We start from the raw sequence: 23,075 nt of genomic DNA on the forward strand, positions 1-23,075 counted from the left end.
GGGCAGCGCCAGCTCATCCATAGGTTGGTCTGATAGCATCCTGGTAGTTTTTTCGTTTACTAGAATTTTCTCTGTGTTTTGTGTGGCTCCTTGCAAATCAGTTCAGCTGACTCTGCCAGTGGGTGAGGAGGTAACATGATTAGCAAGTGACAGTGGTAAAAATTCCCAAACAGACTTACTGCTAAGAGAGGGCTGGCATTTGTATTAGGATTGGCCTTGGTACCGAGGCACAGAAGGAGGGTACCTTATGTGTCATGTGAAATGTGTCCTGCAAGGACACCCTAAAGCTGGTTTTCAAATACGGCTTGTTTCTAAGTCTTGTATCCTAGCACTGGAGGCAAAACCCAGAAGCTATTCACCAGTTCCTTGAATGTATGAGAGTGCTGGATGAACAGATCCAAAGTCCTGCCACTGGACACCTATTCATAGGAAATGTCAAATTCAGTCAGCAGTAAGGCACTCAGGGTGTGCCAAAAAGTAGGATTTGGTTGGTGGGAGGTACATAGCTGTACCCAACCTCCATCAGGAGGAAAATAAAGATTTATGATTCCAGGCCATTCTACAACCCACTGGGAGTATGGAAAAACCTGAAGGTGTAGAAATAGAGATAACAATCTTATGAGTAACAGTATCTTGAACTGGAATGTTGTTGCTCAAATTCTGTTTGTATGGGAGGAAAGGGAGACAGAGGTGGATGCAAACCCAACATATCAGCTCACATACATTATGTCTATTAGTGCAAAACCTGTGGGGAGTTGTGTTTACCCTGTAGCTCGGATCATCCCATTGCAATTACTGCTCCGTGACAGAGTCCACTGATAGAACCTGCCCTCAGGCAAATGTATTTAAAGAGCTGTTTTTGAGGTCCCCCAGCCAAGTTTCTAAGTGTCCTTGTTAGGAACTGGCATTAGGATGGTGAGTTACTGCTAGTGGATCATACCTCATTCACACCAAACCACCTGAATCTCTAGCTTAAAGTGATGTGACACATTCCCTTTGCGTGCCAGCATACTTAATGCCATCCTTCCTTCTTTTAATGGCTGTTCTGGAGGAGTATATGGCAGAGGTGAGACCTAGGAATGGGGCTGGGTGCGGTGGGAATGCTCTCCCAGTGACTGAGCAGAGAAATTAAACTGTGCAGGGGAGGATGTGTACAAAGTTACATGTGGGAAAGGAGTATTACTGAATGAACAGACAGGGAGGTGGAAATACTAGATTAGCTGAGACCTAACATGGGCTAAGGATACTTGGATCACCTGGAATGCAGACATGAGTGGGAGTGTAGAAGCAATGCCATGGATGGCAGTAGCAAAGGCCACTGTGTGTGCTGCTCAGTAGATGACCCAAAGCACTGCCTCAAATACCCATCCAAGGTTTCAGTGTCCAAATCCCCTTTTAGGTACACAGAAAGAAACCTGCTACATCCAAAGGGACTGTATTTCAACAAGCAGTCCACAGCCTACATGAAACATTGAGGCAAGAGCAGAGAGCACCTCTTGAATCCCAGGAGACTGCAGAGGTGGGTATTACCTGAGAAAACTCCCTGGACCAGCTGGCAGGGGGCATCTTTGATTATCAAAGTGATTATCAATGACTCATGATACCCATTGCACCTGGCTGCTGTGTAATCAGTTTGTTGTTCTGTATTTGGCTGCACCTCTGTAGGAATACCTGGTGAGGAGCCAGATCCTGGAATGCTTGGCAGCACAAGCTCACTACCAGACCCCATCAGTGAGAGTGGGGGCTGTGACAGCACAGCCCTTCTAGTGCACCTTGGGCTGAGGAACAAGGCATCTGCCCTACACACACTGCACGCTGGCACCTGCAAGGTGTGGCATGGCTTAAAGAGAGGGCTGTGGAAAAGCCCTAAGAAGTTTGAATTCTATCCCGAATGACTGGGTGCTCCTGAAGCTCCCTAGCTAAGCCTCTGTCTAGGTGAAACATGAACTCAGTATGATGGAACCTGTTTTGTAGGGATGAAGCTTACTTGGCCCTCATGGTGACGTGTTAATTAGCTGTATCTTACTAACTTTTACTGTTCACTTTGTGTTCAGTGGGTGGATACACCCATAGAAGTTTAAGCTATTTTTGAACTAATGATCGAAGTGTGAGCACTGAGGCCTTGCCTTGGCCAGAACTGAGGTTGGTATAAATTAGCTGTGTGTGGTGGGCTGTGGCAAACAGGGTGGTACAAACAAGAACTGACTATTTCCATTGCGTGGGGTGTGGATCAACAGCTGACAGAAAAACATGTGAGACTGCTGGAAAGGCATACAGCAATCTTATTGCGGACTGATCTGATTAGTGGCCTGTGCTGGCATCTGTTATAATCACCGGCAGAGATCAGCGTGGGGGAGATGTGGTGACGTGAATGTCTGAGACACTGTGGGAGCAGCGTGTCCAAGGTTCAACCATTACGTGAGAGAGCCGAGTTCTGTGCAAGAGCCTGATGCTCACATGCGGCCGTGCTGCCTCCCTGGTGTGGTGATAGGGGATGGCCAGTTGTGTGTGAGAAAAACATTTCCCCAGTACTGCCTATCCCTCACTCTATCCACTTAGTAACATGAACAGTGTCATGTCCTTTCCACACCATAATCTCAATTTCCTAAATTAATACTCCTATTAGTCTAAAATAAAAGAGAAGGCTGAAAAATTCAAAAATAGAATTAATTTGTAATTATGGTTCTACACTCAGAAATTTTCTACCTATGACAATGGGTCAGACACCCAATACAGGCACAATCACTGCCCTGGTCCTGCTGGCCACACTATTTTTGACACAGGCCAGATGCCACCAGCCTTCTTGACCATCTGGGCACTCTGCTGGCTCATTCAGTTGCTGTCACCAGCACCCCCACTTTTCTGCTGGGCAGCTTTCCAGCCCTTGCCCAGCCTGTAGTGCTGCCTGGGGTTGTTGTGACCAAAGCACAGGATCTGGTACTTGGCCTTGTTGAACCTCACACAACTGGCCTTGGCCCATGGATTGAGCCTGTCCTGATCCCTTGGTAGAGCTACAGTAAGATCAATTGTACTTCATGGGTGTGTGAACTGTTCTGAACTATTTCAAAGTGCAGAGAGATACACATGCTGCTCTAGGCGAACCTCTTTTAGCAGGGGGGTTGGGCAGGACAATCTCCAAAAGGACTCTTCTGTGATTCTATGATTACAGGTGTCTGAAGTCAGGCAAGATAGATCCCACAGTTCCAGTCTGATCAAGATTGTCTGGTGTGGATGCCATCTACCAATATCTTAAATGTAAAAGCCAGTAACACACTTTTTCATCAGCTTCAAGACAGAAATGCTAGAAAGGGAGTTGAACACATCTAAGAAAAAACATCTAAAGAGAAAATCTTAAAGAAGTTTTTACTTGAAGTTGTATTTTGCATTCATTATGCAGGTGCATAATGAAGAGGACTTCAGACTCTTATGAAATGAACATTTCGAAATTCATGGCAAAAAGCTGTTTGTCCTAAAAGCAGGAGTGACTAGGAGTCTTCAGTAAAATATAACTCATCAAAAATAATTTAAAATACAGTCTTCTTTTGTGTTTTAAAACACTGTTGGTAATTGAAATGGAAATACGATTCTTCACATGAATGCTAGCAAACTTACCCAGCTCTTCTGTTGAGAAATGCAGCAGTGCACATTTTATGTCTTAAGTACTTCCATAACCACCAGTTTACCCAAAAAACTTTTCTACTTTTTAAGAGTCTGCTGAAATAATTAAAGGGACACCTCCCTTCTTCCCCCTCCCTCCCTCCCCCCCATTTTAAAAGTGCTTCTGAAAATGGAGGCTTACACATTTGTTAGACTTTCACTGTATAAAAATGTACAGTGGCTTTATTGACATGTACATTCCATTATGTTTACAGCTGCAAGATATGAGGCACACTCAGTATTGCACTTCATTAAAATTTCAGGCTCAAACATAACCCAGAAGTTTAAATGAAACTGCTGTTGTAATTTAATATTTCTTATACAGGACAAACATTGATACCTTTATATACAGTGTGATACTTGTTACATTTATGCCTTCCTAACACATTTTTTTATAACAGTCTAGGAAATAAACCAGAATATTCCTCTTTCCCATCCCCACTTGTGATGCGTTACAATTGTACAAGATTACAAAAAGTCAGTATACAATAATCAATATTTTTTCTTTCTCCTGAAAGCCAGCATCATTCATAGTCCACAGACACACAGATCCTTTAATAACAATTGTTTATTTGTAAATGTCCAATGTTTCCTAGCCGATGACTGTAATGGCCACATGCAAACACCTCACAAATTTTGATGTCTCGGTTCAAAAAATGTCAGTATCTCACAGCAAGAATTATGTACATGGTATTTGGCATCCTTCTTGCACTGTAAATTGTTCCTTTTACCTGGGTTATGGAATGGTCCCATCCTCATCCCAGCTGGACTTCGTTTTCAGGACACTTGAGGGATGAGGGCACCTGTTTTGCTCTGGTTAAAAAAAAATGCTAGTCTAAAAAGTGTGAGCATTTCTGCAAACCCCACAACCCAGAGCAAATTCTTCACCAGTGGGTGGATGGACAACATGAAGTGGACATTCTGTTCCTTCAAGTTGTTTACCTTTGGGACCTACAGTGAATTTAAGGGTGAGGGGAAAAAAAAGAAAGGAAAAAAAATAGATTAATGCTTGCAGACAATGTAAACAAACATACAGTACATTTCCTCAAAAAAACCCCCCAAGCATGCTAAGTGAACATAATCTCATTCAAATGCTGAATTGGTCTTTGAAGACAAAAAGAAAGATCAAACTGCCATGTAACTTAAACCAATCAAATTCAAATTATAAGAGGCAAGAAGCTTGTAGAGAGTCACTTAAGGAAGTTTTATCTCATTAATACTGTGGAAGAAATTCACACAATCTAAGAGCAAAATTGATAATAATGAGCAGGAGTTACATTCTGCAGTAAACAATAATTCTAAGGTCATACCAGGAATTGTAATTTATTTATTTACTTATTTTATGTAAGTAGCTTAACAAAAAGATCTCAATTTTTCTCCCCAATCATTACTAATATCAAATCAATGTACAGCACATGAAGTTAGTAACTAAGGCATTGGGGTAACAGTTTGTAAATGGTGGCTACCTAAGTACAGATACATCAGTTAACAGTGTGTTTATTTTATCAATACACAAGTTTACACATCATTCTACATCTGGAGTTTGACCCGGTATAGGGAAATTCCCGGTATAGGAAACTCCTGCATCAAAGTATCTAATGTTTAAGTGATCAGTGCAATGACATTGCCAGAAAACAAAACAAAAAAAAAATCAGCAAGAAAAGCTACTAAGAACTTGTTACTTATTTCAGAATTCAGTGTGGTCAATTTGCTTTGTCAACGTCTTACCTGCAGGACAGTGTGGGAGCTCTTCTTTAGGGATGCTTGTCATTCTTTGGAAATCATCATGGCAAGCATTGCAAAAATGCGTTGTCCCAAAACAGAAGAAAACAGCAACTGAACAGCAGTAGCGGCATTTGTATTCTAAGAAATCTGTACCATGTTTGGGACACATCTGAACAAAGGAACGCAAACACCAGTCAGTGAAGCAGCCATGTTCTAACAATCCCAACAACTCATTTCTACATTTTGTAGAATATATGAATACTATACAATATTGTACAATACATGTCATTACAAATGACTGTCAATTTTTGTACAGCTCGGGTACTCAGTTTCAGAATAAGAAAGAAACAGGAACAGAAGTTATTTACTGACCTGAGCCCTTGAAACATCAGAGCATGCACCACAAATAAGCTCTCTTGGATCATAGTCATCTCCTTGGCCAGCTTCAGCATCACAACGAGCTTCACCACCAAAATATGCCTTAATTGCATATAGAAATGATTGGATGTTAAACCAGAGACAATTATTCTTTTAACTATTCTTTTCAGTTTAACCAATTCCATTTGTAAGGGGAATACGATGAATGACTGCCATTTCAGTGGTCTCCACTGTTCTGATCTCTCTTGACTCTGTCTGCAGGTACATGGTTTTGAGGCACTCAGTGTTGCTCAGTCTCAGGATGAACAAGACCAAAAACTGCAACATACCCTGGTCTATGCAAGCGACTTTAAGGCTTTTGGAACAGGATTTGGGTGCTCTATGAACTTTATGTCAGAATTAAGTAGCAGCTTGAGGTGAGTAGGCACTGGAGGAAGTACGTACGGCACCTCCTTGTAAGTGGCTATTGACTCAGTGTGCTTTTGGTTTCTGAGCTGCTCTGTATACACACTTGAGCTTTCCAAGGTAAGATACTATTCACATCTCATTTGCCCAACACTCGATTTATTAAATTATGATTCTATAAACAACATCTTTTCCTGCTTTTCTGCTCCATACACAATATATTAAACACATATTCTGTTCTAAGTAATTACTTTTGAAACAGTAACATACATTTAATAACTAATACCATACCTTTTTGCATTTGTAGCAAACATAGTAAGCATATCTGTTCATAGCATAGCCGGCTGGGTCATTATAAAATCTAACACCTGGCGTTGTGATGGCCTCGCTCTTGTGCAACCCTTCATACTCCAATCTCATTAGCGCTTTTCTCCTTACATCTTCATAGAGTTCTTTGATTGGATCAAGCAAATCCTTTAATACTGTGTGATTGATTTTGTTCTGAAATAAAAAAAAAATGCTGATTAAAGTACCTTGCATCTTTATCCCAAAAGCTATGATAATTTGTGTTATGGTCAGGTACAAACAGCATGATAGATGTCATAAAAACATATGAGCCTGGACAGTGGACATTTTAAACAATGACTGATATAGTATGTACTCTATTTGCTGTAAAAATAGTATCCATGAATGCTTCTTCTATGGCCTGTTGTGATACAGGAACATCAACCCTTCCAAGAGACCAACAGCCAGGGAGGTGGTGAAGAGTATATGAAATATTCACCACAGCACAGGAATATTCTGATTGTGTATTTTCTGTAATTTTGGTCCTTTTTGGCTTACTGCTCAGCAATTAAGCATAATGACCAACAGTCCTCTTTATCATTTGGTGGCCACAAGCTACTGCCATAAATTACCACAATGCAACATGACAGCAGAACCACAGCATGCAGAATGGCTGACCATTCCCAAATTTCAAATTCCTAGGGTGGGGTAAGGTGTTCTTCTTTCCAGCAGCTATCATATGCTTTTGCTTAGAGCAATTTAACTTTTGTAGAGTACAAGAGGAATTGTTAGTAACTTAAGTTAAACTAAGTACATGTATTCTTCAGCTCTGCCCCCACACTGAAAAGCAAAGCAGCTTCAAAAGTGGTTAGTAAAATAGAGAATTCCTGCTTCAGGTAGTGTGCATTAAGATTACTTCTTCCTCTCCCCACCATCACCAAATACTGGGAATTTACAAGCTGATGGCGCTAAGAATAAAAAAGCATTAAGACAATGTCTGGACTATGCTATCATTTTTTAAGAGGACACCTCAGGGAATAGTAGGAGAAGGTAAAAAGATGCATCAACATGTGAAATTAAGAAAACAAGTAATATATAACTCATTCATACTGCAACAAGCAATACAGTATTAACAAATTTTAAAAAAAAGGAAAAGCTAAGTATCAGGTAAGTTGCTTGACTTAGGTAGCCATGCAGCTCATTTACCTTGCAAATTGGGCAGGACATAAACCCAAAAGTTATCCTTGGCCCAAGCCATCTGTTTTCTAGTACTCGCTGACAGCATTGCAAATGGAAAACATGGCTGCAGTCCAGCTTTAGAAAAGAGTAAGTGTAAGTCAATATTGAAGTTACATTAACCACTAAAGTAGAAGTAGTAATTTGCTTTTAAGTGGCAACATATATCAATCCCAATATTAATTTATTTAAAATCCTAGCAAACCCCTATTTTCTTCTTAACACGAAAGAACATAAAATGGGCATTAAAATCATAACCACTCCAAGACCACCTACAGATATATGAAATACATGTGAATTATATCCACTCATCACCTCAGTTGTTTTTCTCCTTTATAAAATACCATGTATTTTAATAAAGCAGACACAGCAAACTAAATTGATCCAATCTGCTTTCTTGTTATAGAATTAATGCCAGACAAAAAGCAAGCTTTTTAAGTGGCTTAACTATTGCTATGATGTCTGTTTTCAAATTTTTAAGAGCATAATTTGAAAGATTTAATATTTTCACTTTCTTTATACTGCACATTACAATTGTAACAGTAACTTCTTAAAAGGGAAAACAAACAAACAAACAAGAAACCTGGATAGCTGGTGCTGCTGAAAGTGCTTCAGTAAAGCAGATCATGCACATGTCATCAGCATCTTGTTTAAGAGTTGTAGCGTTTTTATCACAGCCATGCAAGCATGGCAAACAGTGCTCTTCGTTCTTAACACCTCCACAGGGGTGACCACAGGGGTGTGTCTTGCTGCAGGCAATCTTAGCATACTCCTAAACAAATTAAAAGCAAAGAGTTAATCATCTTTTCCCCTTCACTGAGTGTTCTGACAGTGTTGGACTGCTGGTCTGTGCAATCAACTGAGATGAAAGAGTCATGATTTATATTGTCTACTGCTGCATCAGGTACTTGGGAAAAGTGGAATGTTGTGTCGTTGAAATAACAATGTTTCCTTTGTTTACCTGCATTACTCCTGAATGGAAATGGCTTAATGAAACCATAATTTAAAACTTTCAATAGAAAGAGAATTGTTCTTTGATCCTTTGTGTGCATTTTATATATTGAGTGCTTCCTGCATAAACATTGCTTACCCTGTATTAACAGCCTTCAAGATATCTGCAGAGTTTGGAGAAGCATCAAGTAACCCACTCTTAAGAATACATTATAAGCTAATCATTAATCAGCATAAAGTGAGTTTACATGGAAATGGATTTTTAACCACCTCTAATTTCCATCCCTAATTCATAGAAAACTTATAAAAGTTACCTAGAAGCTAACAACAAATTGAACTGAATTTAAGTAACATTATGTCTTCATAGGCTGAGAGAGAAAAAAAGATGACCAATTTGCTTCACTTAGACAGAAATAAATAGGATGGGGTAAGAAACTGGTTAAGATTTGGCCCTCCGCCAATTGCACCCACACTGGAGGGCACAGAAACACTCTGTGATACATGGATACAGATGACAAACCTGGCCAAGTCTTAAATGTTCTACACTCACATAATACACGGACTGTTGGGCAAACTCTTTTTATCAGGCTTTCTGGTACATTTGACTTCACACTGACAGTGTGTATTTTACTTTTTAATTGCAAGGCTGTTGTGAAAACCTGGGATACTCTTGAAGATAATAATGAAACTAACCAGTATACTAGTTGACTTAGCATTTGTAGTCTGTAATTAAAATAAGCATTTACAAACTCAGAAGTATTTGAATGATAATATTCAATACTAGAACTTTATCATATGAGAGATCTGATTTAAAATGGACCACAGGGATAAACAAGGCTTATTCAAAATAAGAAGCCCATTTCATTCTATGATCTCTTCTATTTATGTCATTAATGACGATTGATACTTGCTAATACACACCTGGCAGTCTGTATCAGAACAAACGCTTCCCACTGCTGATAATTCTGTTCCACTCCTACATCCACAGAACCGACATGCTTCAGAACTGCTGGTGGTCGGTTTTCCTATGGCCAAAAGAGAGAGGGAGGCCAAAAATTTTGTAATAAAACACAAGGGACTGATACTCAATCAGACATCAAAACAGCAGTCACAAAAAACAACCAGAAATCCAGCAATTATTATGCAGTTAAACTATTCTATTTTTATTAACAAACAATTGCCCTAAAGCAGGTGAAAATCACAATAACCAGGATAAAGAGCAAGTAATAACAGTTGTTTTACCTGTCTGTTCTCTAAACTCCACCATAGCCTTCATAGTTTTAGAATCTGCTAATGCCATCAGCCAGAAAAGTTTGGTCCTACCACAGCCCTCATGGAGATCAACTTTGATAGCTTCTTCTTCTTCTTTGAATACCTGTCAAGGTAACCAAACAGATACTAAATAGCATGTTTAGTTAGAGCATAGACGTGTCTCTGTAATTTTTGTCACTCTCTCTTTGGATTTACACCAGGCCTTTTATGAATTCTGTGGAGATTGTCTACTGCAAGCTGTTTTTCTTCTATACATTCCATAACTTGTACATATGCAGATATTCAGGATAAAGGCTTAGTGTTTTTAGAAATAAAAATGAGTAAAATTAACTCTTGATCCAACATGACTGAGAAACAACAGTGCAGCAATGCTAAGAGAGCTGCACATTTTTTTCTGGTTTAAAAAATACCGAGCTTGGATTTAATAATTCCTACCCAACACAGCCAGTATGCCACAGTATTTTAAAAGCACAAGATAACTTCAGAAATATCTTCACATAACCATGGCTAGTAGTTTATCAAAGCAACACTGAGAATTAGGGTCTTAATAACATGTACTATAGAATAACAATTACAGAAGTGTGTAATATTAATATTTTTGACTTTCATATAAATACACAGTGGATACTTTTGGCTACAATGGGGAAAATACAAAGTTTTTGCAAAATAAAAAAACTCGCATGAAATCCGTAAGGAACTTCATGCAGTCTCTTCTTTTGCTCCTTTCCCAAGCTCTGAAGGCAGTTCTGTTTGCATTTGTTTCACCTGCAATGCAATAAAAGTTAGAATTTTCCCAGGTATGGATTTATACACTCATTTTAATTCTTATTACAGTTAGAAAAAAACCCTAACTGCTTCATAAAGTATTCACATAAGCACATCTGAGTAACTTACAGGCTGTCCTTTCTGGAACGGAGAGAAAATACATTAAGGAGGTATGTATGACTGAAGTTGGACAAAGAACAGGAAGCAAACAGAAAACAAGAGAGAGGAAACATGGCAGAATCAAAATTGAATTTTAGAGGCTTAACATGTGAGATGTAAAGGTAAAAGTGGTGAATAAAGAGCAAAAGTTTAAACATGCGTTTAGAAGTACGTAGGAAAATCTGATAAGCAGCTATTTTGGACAGATTAAAGGAAGAATGTGAGGACTTCTGTGAGATAAAAACGTACTTTTTATCAACTGTAATCTGAACAGGCTATATAGGAGAAATCAGAAAAATGAATGAGACTAGACTGTGCTGTGCCATGACAGAAGAGTAGACATAAAATGATCTTCTTAGGATGACAAAACAGGAGAATTTCAAAGGGGATTGCAAAGACTCTGGCTAAGAAATAGAAGGTAACAGACACACATGGAAATGCCAGGCTGAGACTACACTGCAAATGCTGAGGCACCAGGGAGGAGTGTTTCACTGGAGAGTGAAACTCAGTACCAAAGATCTGATGGTTACATCACACGTGCTCTAGAGCAGCTGATCCCCTGCACTCAACGACCATAAGCAGTGTGTCCCTGCATCTATCTTTTGATTTGCTTTTAGTTCCACCTGAAAACTATCTGGTTCATGCACTCTAAGGCTGCTCAGTAACAGAAAACAATGCACTTTGAGGAGATATGATCATCTCCTTTAAAAGCCCATTCCTGAACATAACTAAAAAGTTAATATGATGCATGCAGGAGAGGGAGAAGAGGAATGAGTTCCATTGAATTAATTTTATTAATGACATTTATTATTTTAATCTTTGTACAAATATAAGCAGTCAGAGGGAAAGAGGAAAATAAAGGATCACAAGAAACCATAAATGAGAAATAGTGGCAGGAAAGAGGAAATGTTCAAGAATTCCAAAAGTAAAGGCATCTTCAACATTGATTTCAATGACAAAAAGAAAAAATCCAAAGAGAATGTAGTTTCAAGTTTAGAGATGAAAAGGATAAAAGAATACCACAGAAGAATACTAATTAGCAGAGTACTCAGCAAGTTATAAAAACTTATATCTAGTCAAAATTTCAATCCTAAAAACAAAAGAAGTCAGGAAATTTTCAAGCTTATGTGTAGGACGACATATTTATCTGTGAAAACACAGTGAAAGCTAGAGGAATATTGAAAATAAGAGAAGACTCATAGGGGAACCAGTAGGAATATTTGCTGTCAAATCATCTTCCTGGATTTTGAAAAGGAATACACATATTTTAGAAATGAAGCAGTTGACAAGCACTGACTTGTATGACAGAAGTAGTAAAGGAGATACAATTTAACAGGAATAAAGAACTAATATATACTTAAGAAATTCTATGCAGTTTCTAAATTCTCCTAAAAAAGTGATCCTAAATGACGTTGAACACGAGAGAAAAAGTTGATATAGCATAAGAATTAGAATTACGAACTGCTGCAAGATATTCTAATCTTTGTAAACGATAAAGGACACGAGAATGTAACTAAAAACAACTAATGAGAATTAACTGGAAACTCGTCTATCCCATCTCCAAAACAAAAATAAAACACCCTTTTCAGATTCAGTATTTGCTACTACCTTTTGGTTATTTTTTATTTAGGGAGACGCACACAATGATGCAGTGCACACAACTGTACCTGTCTCTGGTGAGTTTTTGTTCGCCGATGCAGATGAAGGAATCGGTCACAATCTGTGCACAAATTCCCACAGACATTACATAGAATGATTGCAGCAGTTTCACCATCATCATGGTTATCACACATTGGCTGAGAGAAAAAAAAGGAATAATTCCTCTTATTTAAGTCCTTCACTTCCTTTTGGCATCTGTTTTTATTCTCCCCTCAGTAACACACCCCACACCTCCCCTCCAATTTATAAAGGCAGATAAAGAGCTTGTTTTGACTTCTAATGCTATCTTTAAAATAATCAATATTTAAGCAATTATTCCTTGACACAAACCCCCTCAATTTATGACAAGAGTTTTTCTGATATTCTTAATCTCCTATTTTGTGTAATGCACCAAAAAAGTGCATTTTCAGCAATACAGTTGAGACATTGCTTTAACTAGTCTGAGAAGAGATTTATGTAACAACAGGTTATGGGCATGTTAACAGGAAAGTTCAGAGATATGAGTACTCAGGTCAGTCAACAGGCATGGTATTCACCCTTCATTACTTTGATATGGTACGTTTACTCTTTTCAAACATCTAAACAAAGCTGTAGGTCATCCATAACTTAGAGACAGTATGGTTGAAGTAACAAACTTCAAAATCCATCATAAAATTAAGTTGCTCTACTGATATACGTAAAAAAAAACAAATTCAGCAGGGTTGTTTTTCAATTCAAAATATCCCCACAAAGAGACTTCAACAGCTGATTTTGACTATGCACATGTCTGGAGAACAAGTTTCTACTGTAATCCCAGAACACGTGGTTTCCATGATACTCTCATGCAACTTAGAGTTCTTTCAAAGCAGCTCTGGTAGGGAGACACACAGTTCACCTCAACATTTGAATATCCCTATGTGAAACAGGATTGGGGAATTTCAGGCTGGGTTCAGCAGCTTGAATGCCTGCTTGACAATGCCTTGGCTGCTCCTCTGACATCTCCAAGTCCCTTGACTTTCTTAAGCACCTCAGAAACCTCTGTGTCTGCTTCCTTCTAAGCAGAGTTTTATTCCTTGCTGCTGCTGCAGCTTTATGCCTCTCCTGTATTCTGTTTCTACCTACACTAAACTGCTTTGGATGCTTCTTTGCTCTATCCTTCATTGCTATTGCACAACCTTCCCTTGCTTCCCACAGGGATCCATCTAACCAAGATATAAAGAGACCAGTTTCATTATTGTGCTCTTTCTAGAATAGTATTAAAAAAATCACAAGCTTTTTGTCATACTGAAAAGCACAGGCATTTTGTCAAATGAAAAGTATGGACAGAATCATATTCCATATCAAATTTATAAGTCCTCTGTGTAAATGGTAGTTTTACTAAATTCAGTTAGAAGGAGTTCCTCCCTGAGGTAATCATTCTCTAGTGAGATGGGGAAGAGGAAGCTAAATTACAGAGAAGTAGTTCTTGAATAACACAAAATAATTAAATTTATTTTGTGACAGGGATTAAGACAGAAGGAAAAAGCTCTGACAGAGGGTGCTGTATAAACTGAGTCAATCTACTAAGAAACTCATTCCACAGGTGTCAGGAAGGCCTTATTTCATCCTGAATACAGTTAAAATTGCAACATTACTGTTTTAAGTCGGAATTTCTGTTTTCTGAGCGGTGCTTGTCTAGTACACAAATACTTCAAACGTGTGTACAATCCCCACTGGGAGGGAAGAAAAGGGAGAAAGGCCAAGTTGACCATTCTCTATCATTCTAAATTCTTTGATGAGTGAATAAATCAAAGTAAACACAAAACCGTGTGATTTTCAGTCTCACCATCTGTTTCTGTTGCCCGTCCTTTCCCATCCATCTTCCTGAGGATAGTCTATCAACATGATCCTGATCAAGTACACAGAGGGATGCTAAGGCCAGCCACAGCTATTGAAAGGCAAGGTAGAATTAAATGTCTTAGACATATTAAAACCAAACCAAACCCCAACCAAACACTGAATAGATAAACTTTGGCAGATAAGAATGTCACCTTTACCTGCAACCTCTATTATTGCTAGCTGAAGCCTGCTCATACAATCTAAGTTTATTTTCCAAAAGAAGTCAGGAACACAATAAAACCTACTTAACTTTTGGGAACTACCTTGTTTCTTTCAGGTATTATCACTTTATGATTATAAATACAGTAGCTAGCACACAAGAAAGAAAAAGTGGAGAAAGATCAACCAAAGCACTTCATGAAGAAATATGACAAATATAGACTTGCACAAACATTGCGGGCTTTGGGGAAGAAGAAATTCAAGGACACAAATTAATAAAAACAAAATCAAACCCAAAAACAACCCCCCAAAAACTTCAGCTCAATGAGACTGACTTCCCTGTTCCCTCCTCACTGCATTGGGCAATTGGCATTACCTAGAAAAGGGTTCTGAGCTAACTAGTCAAAGGAAGCTTTTCCTCCCATCTTCTCCACTGACTACAGTGAAATCCTGAACAGATGAGCTACATGAGGATAATTTTTCAGTGCAAACAAAATTGAGAGGTGCTTGACACTTGCTTTTTGCAACAGTCTTTATTCAAATGTTTGAATAAAATTGTTTTTGTTGAGAAACTTTACCAGACTCTCCCCCAACACTCCACACCTCCATGGCAGAACTACATTCAATCACAGGAGCAGCTGGGCTGACATTCAGGGCTCCTCTAAGACCTGATTAAACTACTATGATGACAGCAGGAGCCAGTGGTAGTCTGAGACTGTGACCTCCAGAAAGCAGAGACTTTATGAGTAACAAAAATTATGAAAAGAACAGCTGCTACAGACTTTTAAGATGGAAAACAACATGAGTGTCAAATTCTTGAAACCACTGCAAACTTCCTTTACTTTTGTATGTAATTATTAAGCTTGAAAAGCTAAAATCTGTACTCCCTACGACAGCAGGAATGTCATAATTTACAAACATGCTTTTCATGGTATTTCAAGCAATCTGTCAAGATTTAAAGTGGTCCTCAGTTTCTATAAAAGATTCACAGAAAAAGTAAACACCAAGAAAAGAAAACCACCAGGTTACACCATGTCAGTAATAAAGGGCTGAGCAAATATTTTTTGAGACAAACACAGGTGAAGCTTAACTTAATAGTCCTAGAGAACATCTGTTACTGAGTGTTTTCATAATAGCCTTGAGATATGGTAGCTGATTACCTAGAAGTCAAACCACTTAAAATAATTGCTTGGAGAGCTGAAAGAAGACAGCTGATACATACTGTGCAATTTTCCACACAGATGAATGATCTCAGATTTAGTGTAAGGCAAGTGTGACAAACTTCAAGCAGAATTATTTCAAGAATAAGCCCCCAAATGTATAGAGGCATCACACTTATTCTTCATTACTTCTGAGATACGCCAGATGCATATCTAATTCTAATTCAGTTTTGACTTGTGCATTTCTGACATATCAGAAGGTTATTGAATGGGCTCCTACAGCACATTTAAATGAACTTATGCTAAGTTCAGTGAAGTTCTTACTCTGGTTGTTGCAATGCACCTCACGGGTGATCTGTACTCTTCTTCCATTTTGGTCAGAGCTATGATTGTTTCAGCAATAGCATTCTTTGTCACACGTGACCAAGCTTCTGACAGATGACCCTGTTAAAGAGGAAACTCAATTTATTACAGGTTTTATTAAGAGCAGCTAAAATTGTAATTAGACCCGCTGAAAAACATTAGGTTAGTATCTCAAGTTAGAACAGAAAAAGAGGAAACCAGGGATGACTTTGATAAATCAGGTTGTTTCACAGAATTATGTGTGTTGAAAGGGATCTTCAAGATCATCTAGTTCCAACACCCTTGCCATGGGTAGGGACACCTTCCACTAGACAGGTTCCTCAAAGCCCCATCCAACCTGGCCTTGATTTTTAAATCAGACAGATCTGGCAAAAATTAGCCCTCAAATACTGAGGTGACTGACTGAGGTTGTCTCTGAGCAACTATTGGAATAATTAACTTGGAATAGGTAGAGGGCATATGATTTGAAGAATGGGAAGTCCTTCTCCTAAAGTGTCCCCACCCCTTCTGGAGAAAGAAAAATGCTGGAGCACGGATAAGTGACTGTGACCAGCACACAGATCACAGTGGGTTCCTAGAGAAATCAGCTTCACATGCCTAGCTCAGCCTCCTGAATAGTCTCCACAGTTCCTGTATTAGAAAGAAATAGAGGACTGCACAGCAAACACCAGAACCACAGCATACTTTCTAATCTTTAACATTCTAAGCCTATGGCACTAACTCCTACCCTCAAGTTTCTGATTCAGAGGCTGCTGCATCCTTCAATTCTTAATGTAATCTCTACAGTCCTGAACTTCATGCTGAAGATGACACATAATTGAGATTTGCTGGACTCTAAAAAGGAAGCTATAGTGACTAACAGAGATCTAGGTACCTACACATTGCAAATGCTGAAAAGGTTTTGTGAAAGGAATCACATTTGTAACTGTCATGAAGAGGATAATTACACTGATGCCACCCTGCTGATAATCAGCAGCTCTAGAAAGCCTCAAAAAAAGGTTTTCAAACACAGAAAGACTTTAATTGTAACTCTTATCAATTGTGAGATTCTAAAATCTTGTAGTCAGAATCAACAGCGGTAACTGCAGAGAACTTGGAATCCAGCTTCAGCAACTTTGAGAAGGAACCTCCTTAATCTAAGCACGGTGAATGATTTAGAATATAGGACTCCCAGCCTGAAGATACTGAAAAACCTTTCGAAGGGTATTCACGGAGGAAAATCTGGGTCATTTAGAGTACCTCACTGAAATAGGTGCAGAATTAAGGAAAACAAAAACAACCTCCCAACTAAATACCTTTCCCAAAAACATATACAAACCCTTTCTTTCTTTTGCCAATATTGATTCTGGGAAATAGCTGATTCACTTTTCATCAATTTTTCTGCCAAAAAAATTGTCTGAAGCAGATGCAACTATGGAAAATTTAAGCCCAGATAATTAAAGTAATAAGTAGCTATAATTTCAGTGACTGAAAGAAGTCAATCTCAACCAGAAAACTCATACATTAAGTCTACGAACAGTTACACGAACACAACACTATTATTTTACTTCACAGATAAGTTTTATTTTCAATTGAAGTACTGAGTGCTCAAGATTTAAAAATTAAGCTTTAAAGTTAACAATGTTAGAAAATGACCCACAATTATTGTTTACCTCTTAAAATTCTAGTATAAGCAACTTATTAAAAAAGCTTATTTCAAAACTGGATTTCTGTTCAGCAGAATGAGAACTCAGTTGCTACTGCTCTTAGCCCTAGACTCTATCCAGAAAACTATGGTTTTTTTCTTGAGACCAATTCACATTTAACAGCTCAATCTGATACTAACTGTAATAAAAGCAATAAAAAATGTACTTTTCCTTATCAGAAATATTTGAATATCCTCCACATTTAAAGGATAGAAACTCACTGCTGCCATGTCTTTAATGAGTTTGATGATGATCTCTGAAATCTGCGTAGGTGTTGATCCCTTCATCCACCAATGACTTTCACCTCGCCGAATATAGCTGCAAAGGATAAATGGTAATAGATGAAATAAATTCAAATAATTAGTTAGTATTTGTCAAAATCCAGCACAAAGAAATAGTGTACATATTCAGCATACAGTAGGCTGTAGTTTGTTACATATTTTTAAACAAACCTGGAATTGAAGATCATTGGAAGTGTGACTGTAGTAACTCCTTTGCCTGCAGTAGTGCCAGCTGTCCCTGTGATAGTAGTTCCTTTGGCTTTCAGCTGTACAGTGAGAGCTTTGGCAATGCATCCCAAAAACATGTCTAAGATACCTAGTTTATTCCAATCTCCCTTTTCTGTTGAATGAATTATATCACTTATATCTGCTGGTGGAAGAGACTTCACCCCTATAATACTTGCCAGGCGACTAGGGGTTACCTCAGGCAAAACACGTCTCAGTAATGATGTTACCTGGAGAAAAAAAATCGGAACATCACAATTCTTACCAAGACAGCTGGAGTTTACAAGTAAAAGCAAAGTGTTGCTTCTTCTTCTCAAGTTAGTTCAGTTAGAAGGACTGAATCGAACTGCTGTATTTCATTACTCCTGTAAGAAATTTGCAGTATTTGTATCTTGCAGTGAAGTGTTTATTAATGCAAGCAGTAAGACAAGGCCAAAGAGTCTGGAACTGATCTCACTAAAACAACACTTAGTCTTCACATAATAACAAAATTATGTTTGGTACTGGACTTAGGGTAAGGGTGATACAGAGGTTTGTACAACTCTGATTTGCTTGCATAGTACAGACATGTCACTGTTGGGGTTTTAGTTTAGTCCTAGTTTTTTCCTGTTAAAGGAATTTTTTCCCATATGCATGTTGCTAGGGGACAAATGGCTGTACTTAAGAGAAGACAAAAGACCTGGCTACTCTTTGTTTCACCTGGGTGTGGGGTCAGAGGAGCCTGGTTCTTTTCGGCCATTTTTCTTTCTGCGGAGAAAGATCCCAGGACCCCTGGCCCACCTTCCCTGCCCCGCTGGAGGCCGGGCTGTGGCTGCCGTGCCCCGCCGCTGATTGGAGCCTTCGCTGCGTTGTAGCTGTGCTCGACCTGCCGGCCTGGACCTCCGGGGGGTTCCCCGCTCGGATACATCGCGTCTGCCACCCGGGATCTGTGCTCATCCCTGCCGCTTCAGCTTCCCGCTCCAGCCTGCCATTCCAGCCTGCCATTCCAGCCTGCTGTTTCCCGAGGCTCCAGCCGGACACCGGGGCCAGCCGCCTGGGGTTTGTGAAGCCTTTGTCCCATCCCTTCCCGGGATCCCAGGGCACCGGTGCCGCGTGCTCCCCGAGCTCGCTCCGGAGCGCCCCCTGCAGCCGCGGGGGAACCATCGCACCTGCCCTGCTCACCGGGAGCCGCCAGCGCCCCTGCCGGCTGCGAGCGGAACTGCACCCGAGGGGAAAGGGCCCGACAGCCGAGAAGGCTGGCACTGGGTTTGTGATTGCTGTTACTGCCAGAGTTGTTGTTGTTTTGTATATAGTAAAGAACTGTTATTCCTATTTCCCACATCTTTGCCTAAAGGCCCTTGATTTCAAAATTATAATAACTCGGAGGGAAAGGGGTTACATCTGCCACTTCAAGGGAGGCTTCTGCCTTCCTTAGCAGACACCTGTCTTTCAAAACCAAGACACCCACTTCACATGCATTACTGAGACGTAGGAAACTGTGGTAGAACTGTTAGAGACACTTCAGACTTCTGGAAGTACTTGTCCTGAGGTACTAAGAATTATAATACTCTTTTCCCACTCCTTTATTTTTCCTTTTGATAGTCTAACTGGAATTTTTTGCTGTGCTAATTGCTCTGGACCCAAGAGGAGTTTTCTTGAAATGCCATGGTTCAACATTACCAACGGGTGAAGCTGCGGTTGAAATTGCACGTATCATACAAAGTTTGGTCCAAGTCAGCATGAAAGCTGATGAAAACTTAAAAGATTTAACATTTCATATCTAACTGTGCAAGCCTCCAAAGTTTTCTTGAAGAGCTATTGCATATCTGCAGTGGACCACAATTACTAAGCAGGACAGTATCTGCCTCCAGGCAAGTTGAGATGTGAGATTTTAACAGTTCAAACATTGTAAGAAGAAGAACAGAGAGTATGAAACATAAAAACTTCTGCAATAGAAACTTAAAATCCACCTGAAGGTGGCACAGCAGCTAGCGACAAAACAGTGCATTAACTGTACTAATGCAAATATTTTATATGTTTACATATTATTAACATTATTAAAAACATATATATGTGTTTATGTATTATGCGTACATAACTATATATACACTCAGCACTCGAATTCAGAAAGAAACAGATATTAAAACTCACCTTGAGGATACCAAGAGTAGAAAGGAACTGTCTAGTTCCATACTACTACACTTGGAGCCTGAGTGTATGACACAGATGCTAAGGACTCATGTGAGATCCATAACAGACTCCAGTAATTGAAAACCTCTCATCTTAGCTACACACGCTACATGGGCATTATATACATGTATGAAATACTCAAAAACCACTGGATACTTAGGTGCTGTTCATCTGATAGACATTTCTACCATGCTCTTCTTATTTAAAAAAAAAAAAAAAGAACACACACCCTAAAACCTGACACTTCAATTCCCGGAAGAAATTCTGTATATTTTTTCATTCACATGCTTTTAGGATTCTGAAGACATTTTTCTAGGAATACCGAAACATTTGAGCAGCGGTTAGCACTCACCTGCCTCTGCACCCTAGGAGAAGCAGTGTGTAGCAAGGAGAAGAGGTCCTGGAGCAGGGTGAGCTGCTGGGCCAGGTACTGGCGGCCCACGTTGGAGCCGCTGAGCGCCAGGACCATGGAGAGCAGCTCGAAGCAGTAGGCGTCCGAGGAGGCGTCCTCATCGCTGGGCTGCGAGTTGGCGTTCTCCTTGCTGGAGATGGCGTGCTCCCACTCCTCGCGGACGCGCGTCGCCTCCATACGGATGGCCTGCACTATGTGGGCACACACCTGGCCAAACAGAAGGCAAACACACAAATCTGAAAAAATTTTAGCAAGTGTAAAACATTGTGGTTTAGGTACCTTTGCAAGTATGGCTAAAATAGGAAACCTGTGAAATTTGGTTTGTACTTAAACTACTTTTTAATATAAATTCAAGTGAAGAATAAAATGCTGAATTTTTGCTCATCTTTGTTCTGGAAAATTTAATTCAAATTATTTTTTATTGTTTTTCTGATCCTACCTTTTAATTTACTTTTTACTTAGAACTGAGGCTAAAAAAACCACTCCCCATAAACCCCCTAAGAAGTAAGTTTACTCAACACACACAAATGAAAAGCACTTATTAAAATACTCTCTTGTTCAGTTTAATAATCAGGAAGCTTAAAAAAATTTTAGAAACAATAGCATGGTAAAAAGCATTTTTAGGAGATTACAATGTTTGTTAAGATGAAGAGCATTCTGCTTAACCTACTAAACTAATAAATTTCAAAATTAATCAGTAGCTCTATTATTGTGAAAATCTCATAGCAATAATCACTGAAAACAAGCTCATTTATTACAAGACACCAATATTTAATCCTCAAATAATTTCAAAAGGAACAAACCTGTTTCTGCAAATTTGTCAGTTTGCTCCGGCTGAATATGATCCCTACCATGTGCTCCTTCAGGTCTGCATCGGATGTTGCCTTCATAAAAAGCACATTTAATATTAGATCAAAAGTTTCAACAGTATTTCCTAATTACTGTAGCAACTAACATGGAATATGTCAACAAACTGTGTTTTAGAAGTTTGTAGCTTTTTTTACAGAGAAGATATAGAAGCAAGATCAGTGCTATTAACTATGGTTAATAAATACCTCTTCAATGTATTTACTCTTTGTAAGAGGAATTTAAGCATGAAATGAAATAATAGGCAAAACAAGCGGAGTGCAGTTTCTTCATACTTTTTCTCTACGTATTAACAGAGCCTCTCTTGAGGCACAAGATAATAGGCAAGGACTTCCAGGTTGACCATTACAGGTGTTAAGTACTTCTGTAATTGTAGGCATCATTTGCATCACCATTATTATGATGTTTCCATTAAATGCATATGCCTCAGTTATAATTTATTATTAAAAAATACATTATAATTTTTTAAAAATAAGCAGTTGTGACATTTTACTTCTGTTTTTATCTGAAAATTATGCAGCATAAGGAACGGAACAAACACTGAAAATCATCCTGGATAATTTTTTTCAGCAAAGTATTATTGATAGAATACAAATAAATACATTGTGTACTTTTTCTTCTCCTTCTGGGGAAGACAACAGTGCTTTTTCTTCTTGTTCTGGGGTTGGCTCAGCATCTCCGGAGATGAGTTTTCCAAATACCTGGAAGAGAGACAATGATAATTAGCATCTCTCAAAGATAAACTTGTGCAGATGTGGTATTTTACATTATAACATAAAGCACTGAAAGTTTATAATTCATAGTAGCTTTTGCTGTATAACACATCATTAAAATCCCACCTGGGATGTTATAAGTCGGAATACTCGCAGTGTCTCAGATTCACAGTTTCTTTGTTGAGCCACACTTGCAGAAATCTGGCCTGCTATTTTAATGCTTTCACCATCCTTCCATCCAAGAATTTTTACTTGTCGAACTCTTAGCGTGTTCTCTGGACCCTTCAATTCAATTTTGATGATGTGATTATCACCCCCAGGAAGTTCACTTGTTACCCAGCCAATATGTCTTGAATCCAAGTCTACCTATTAAAGAGGAATATAAAGTTGGAAACTGACATTACATCAAACAAAAAGTCACCTGCCATCATATATCACTGTAACAAATACTATGCTTGTAATGAAAATTTCAACCTGAGCAGTACTAAGACTTATGTTTAATTATAAAAATATTCAACTTCATGAGTTCAGATTAAAAAATTGACCTATAGCCATTTGTGTTTTGTTTTTAAAGCTTATTAGAAATAGTGGCCTACCTATCCCTTTTATCCTCAAAACAACAGTTCATATATTAAGAAAACAACCCTTAAAACCGATATTTGCTCACCACTTTTCTGAAAAAAGAAAAAAAA

General features: G+C 38.8%; 1 protein-coding gene across 18 annotated transcripts in view; it reads right to left on the minus strand.

The window, feature by feature from the left end:
- Positions 1-3,806: 3,806 nt before the first annotated feature.
- Positions 3,807-23,075, minus strand: part of MYCBP2 (MYC binding protein 2) — a 177,415-nt gene continuing 158,146 nt past the window's right edge. For 16 of the 18 annotated variants that reach the window (XM_039551478.1, XM_039551040.1, XM_039550824.1 and 13 more), the window contains 17 exons: positions 22,510-22,749; positions 22,273-22,371; positions 21,607-21,687; positions 20,744-21,010; positions 18,169-18,452; positions 17,938-18,034; positions 15,993-16,112; positions 14,297-14,398; positions 12,501-12,629; positions 9,880-10,012; positions 9,559-9,662; positions 8,270-8,458; positions 7,657-7,764; positions 6,457-6,666; positions 5,755-5,862; positions 5,386-5,551; positions 3,807-4,608 (listed from right to left, as the gene is read on the minus strand). In XM_039551478.1, coding sequence (XP_039407412.1) covers positions 4,493-4,608; positions 5,386-5,551; positions 5,755-5,862; positions 6,457-6,666; positions 7,657-7,764; positions 8,270-8,458; positions 9,559-9,662; positions 9,880-10,012; positions 12,501-12,629; positions 14,297-14,398; positions 15,993-16,112; positions 17,938-18,034; positions 18,169-18,452; positions 20,744-21,010; positions 21,607-21,687; positions 22,273-22,371; positions 22,510-22,749 — 2,553 coding nt within the window. In that variant the 3' untranslated portion in view covers positions 3,807-4,492. The remainder of the gene's footprint in view (positions 4,609-5,385; positions 5,552-5,754; positions 5,863-6,456; positions 6,667-7,656; positions 7,765-8,269; positions 8,459-9,558; positions 9,663-9,879; positions 10,013-12,500; positions 12,630-14,296; positions 14,399-15,992; positions 16,113-17,937; positions 18,035-18,168; positions 18,453-20,743; positions 21,011-21,606; positions 21,688-22,272; positions 22,372-22,509; positions 22,750-23,075) is intronic. The other 2 variants (XM_039551628.1, XM_039550863.1) reach the window with 1 other exon arrangement.

Source organism: Corvus cornix, chromosome 1 (genome assembly GCF_000738735.6).
Source record: "Corvus cornix cornix isolate S_Up_H32 chromosome 1, ASM73873v5, whole genome shotgun sequence".
Classification (NCBI taxonomy): Eukaryota; Metazoa; Chordata; class Aves; order Passeriformes; family Corvidae; genus Corvus; species Corvus cornix.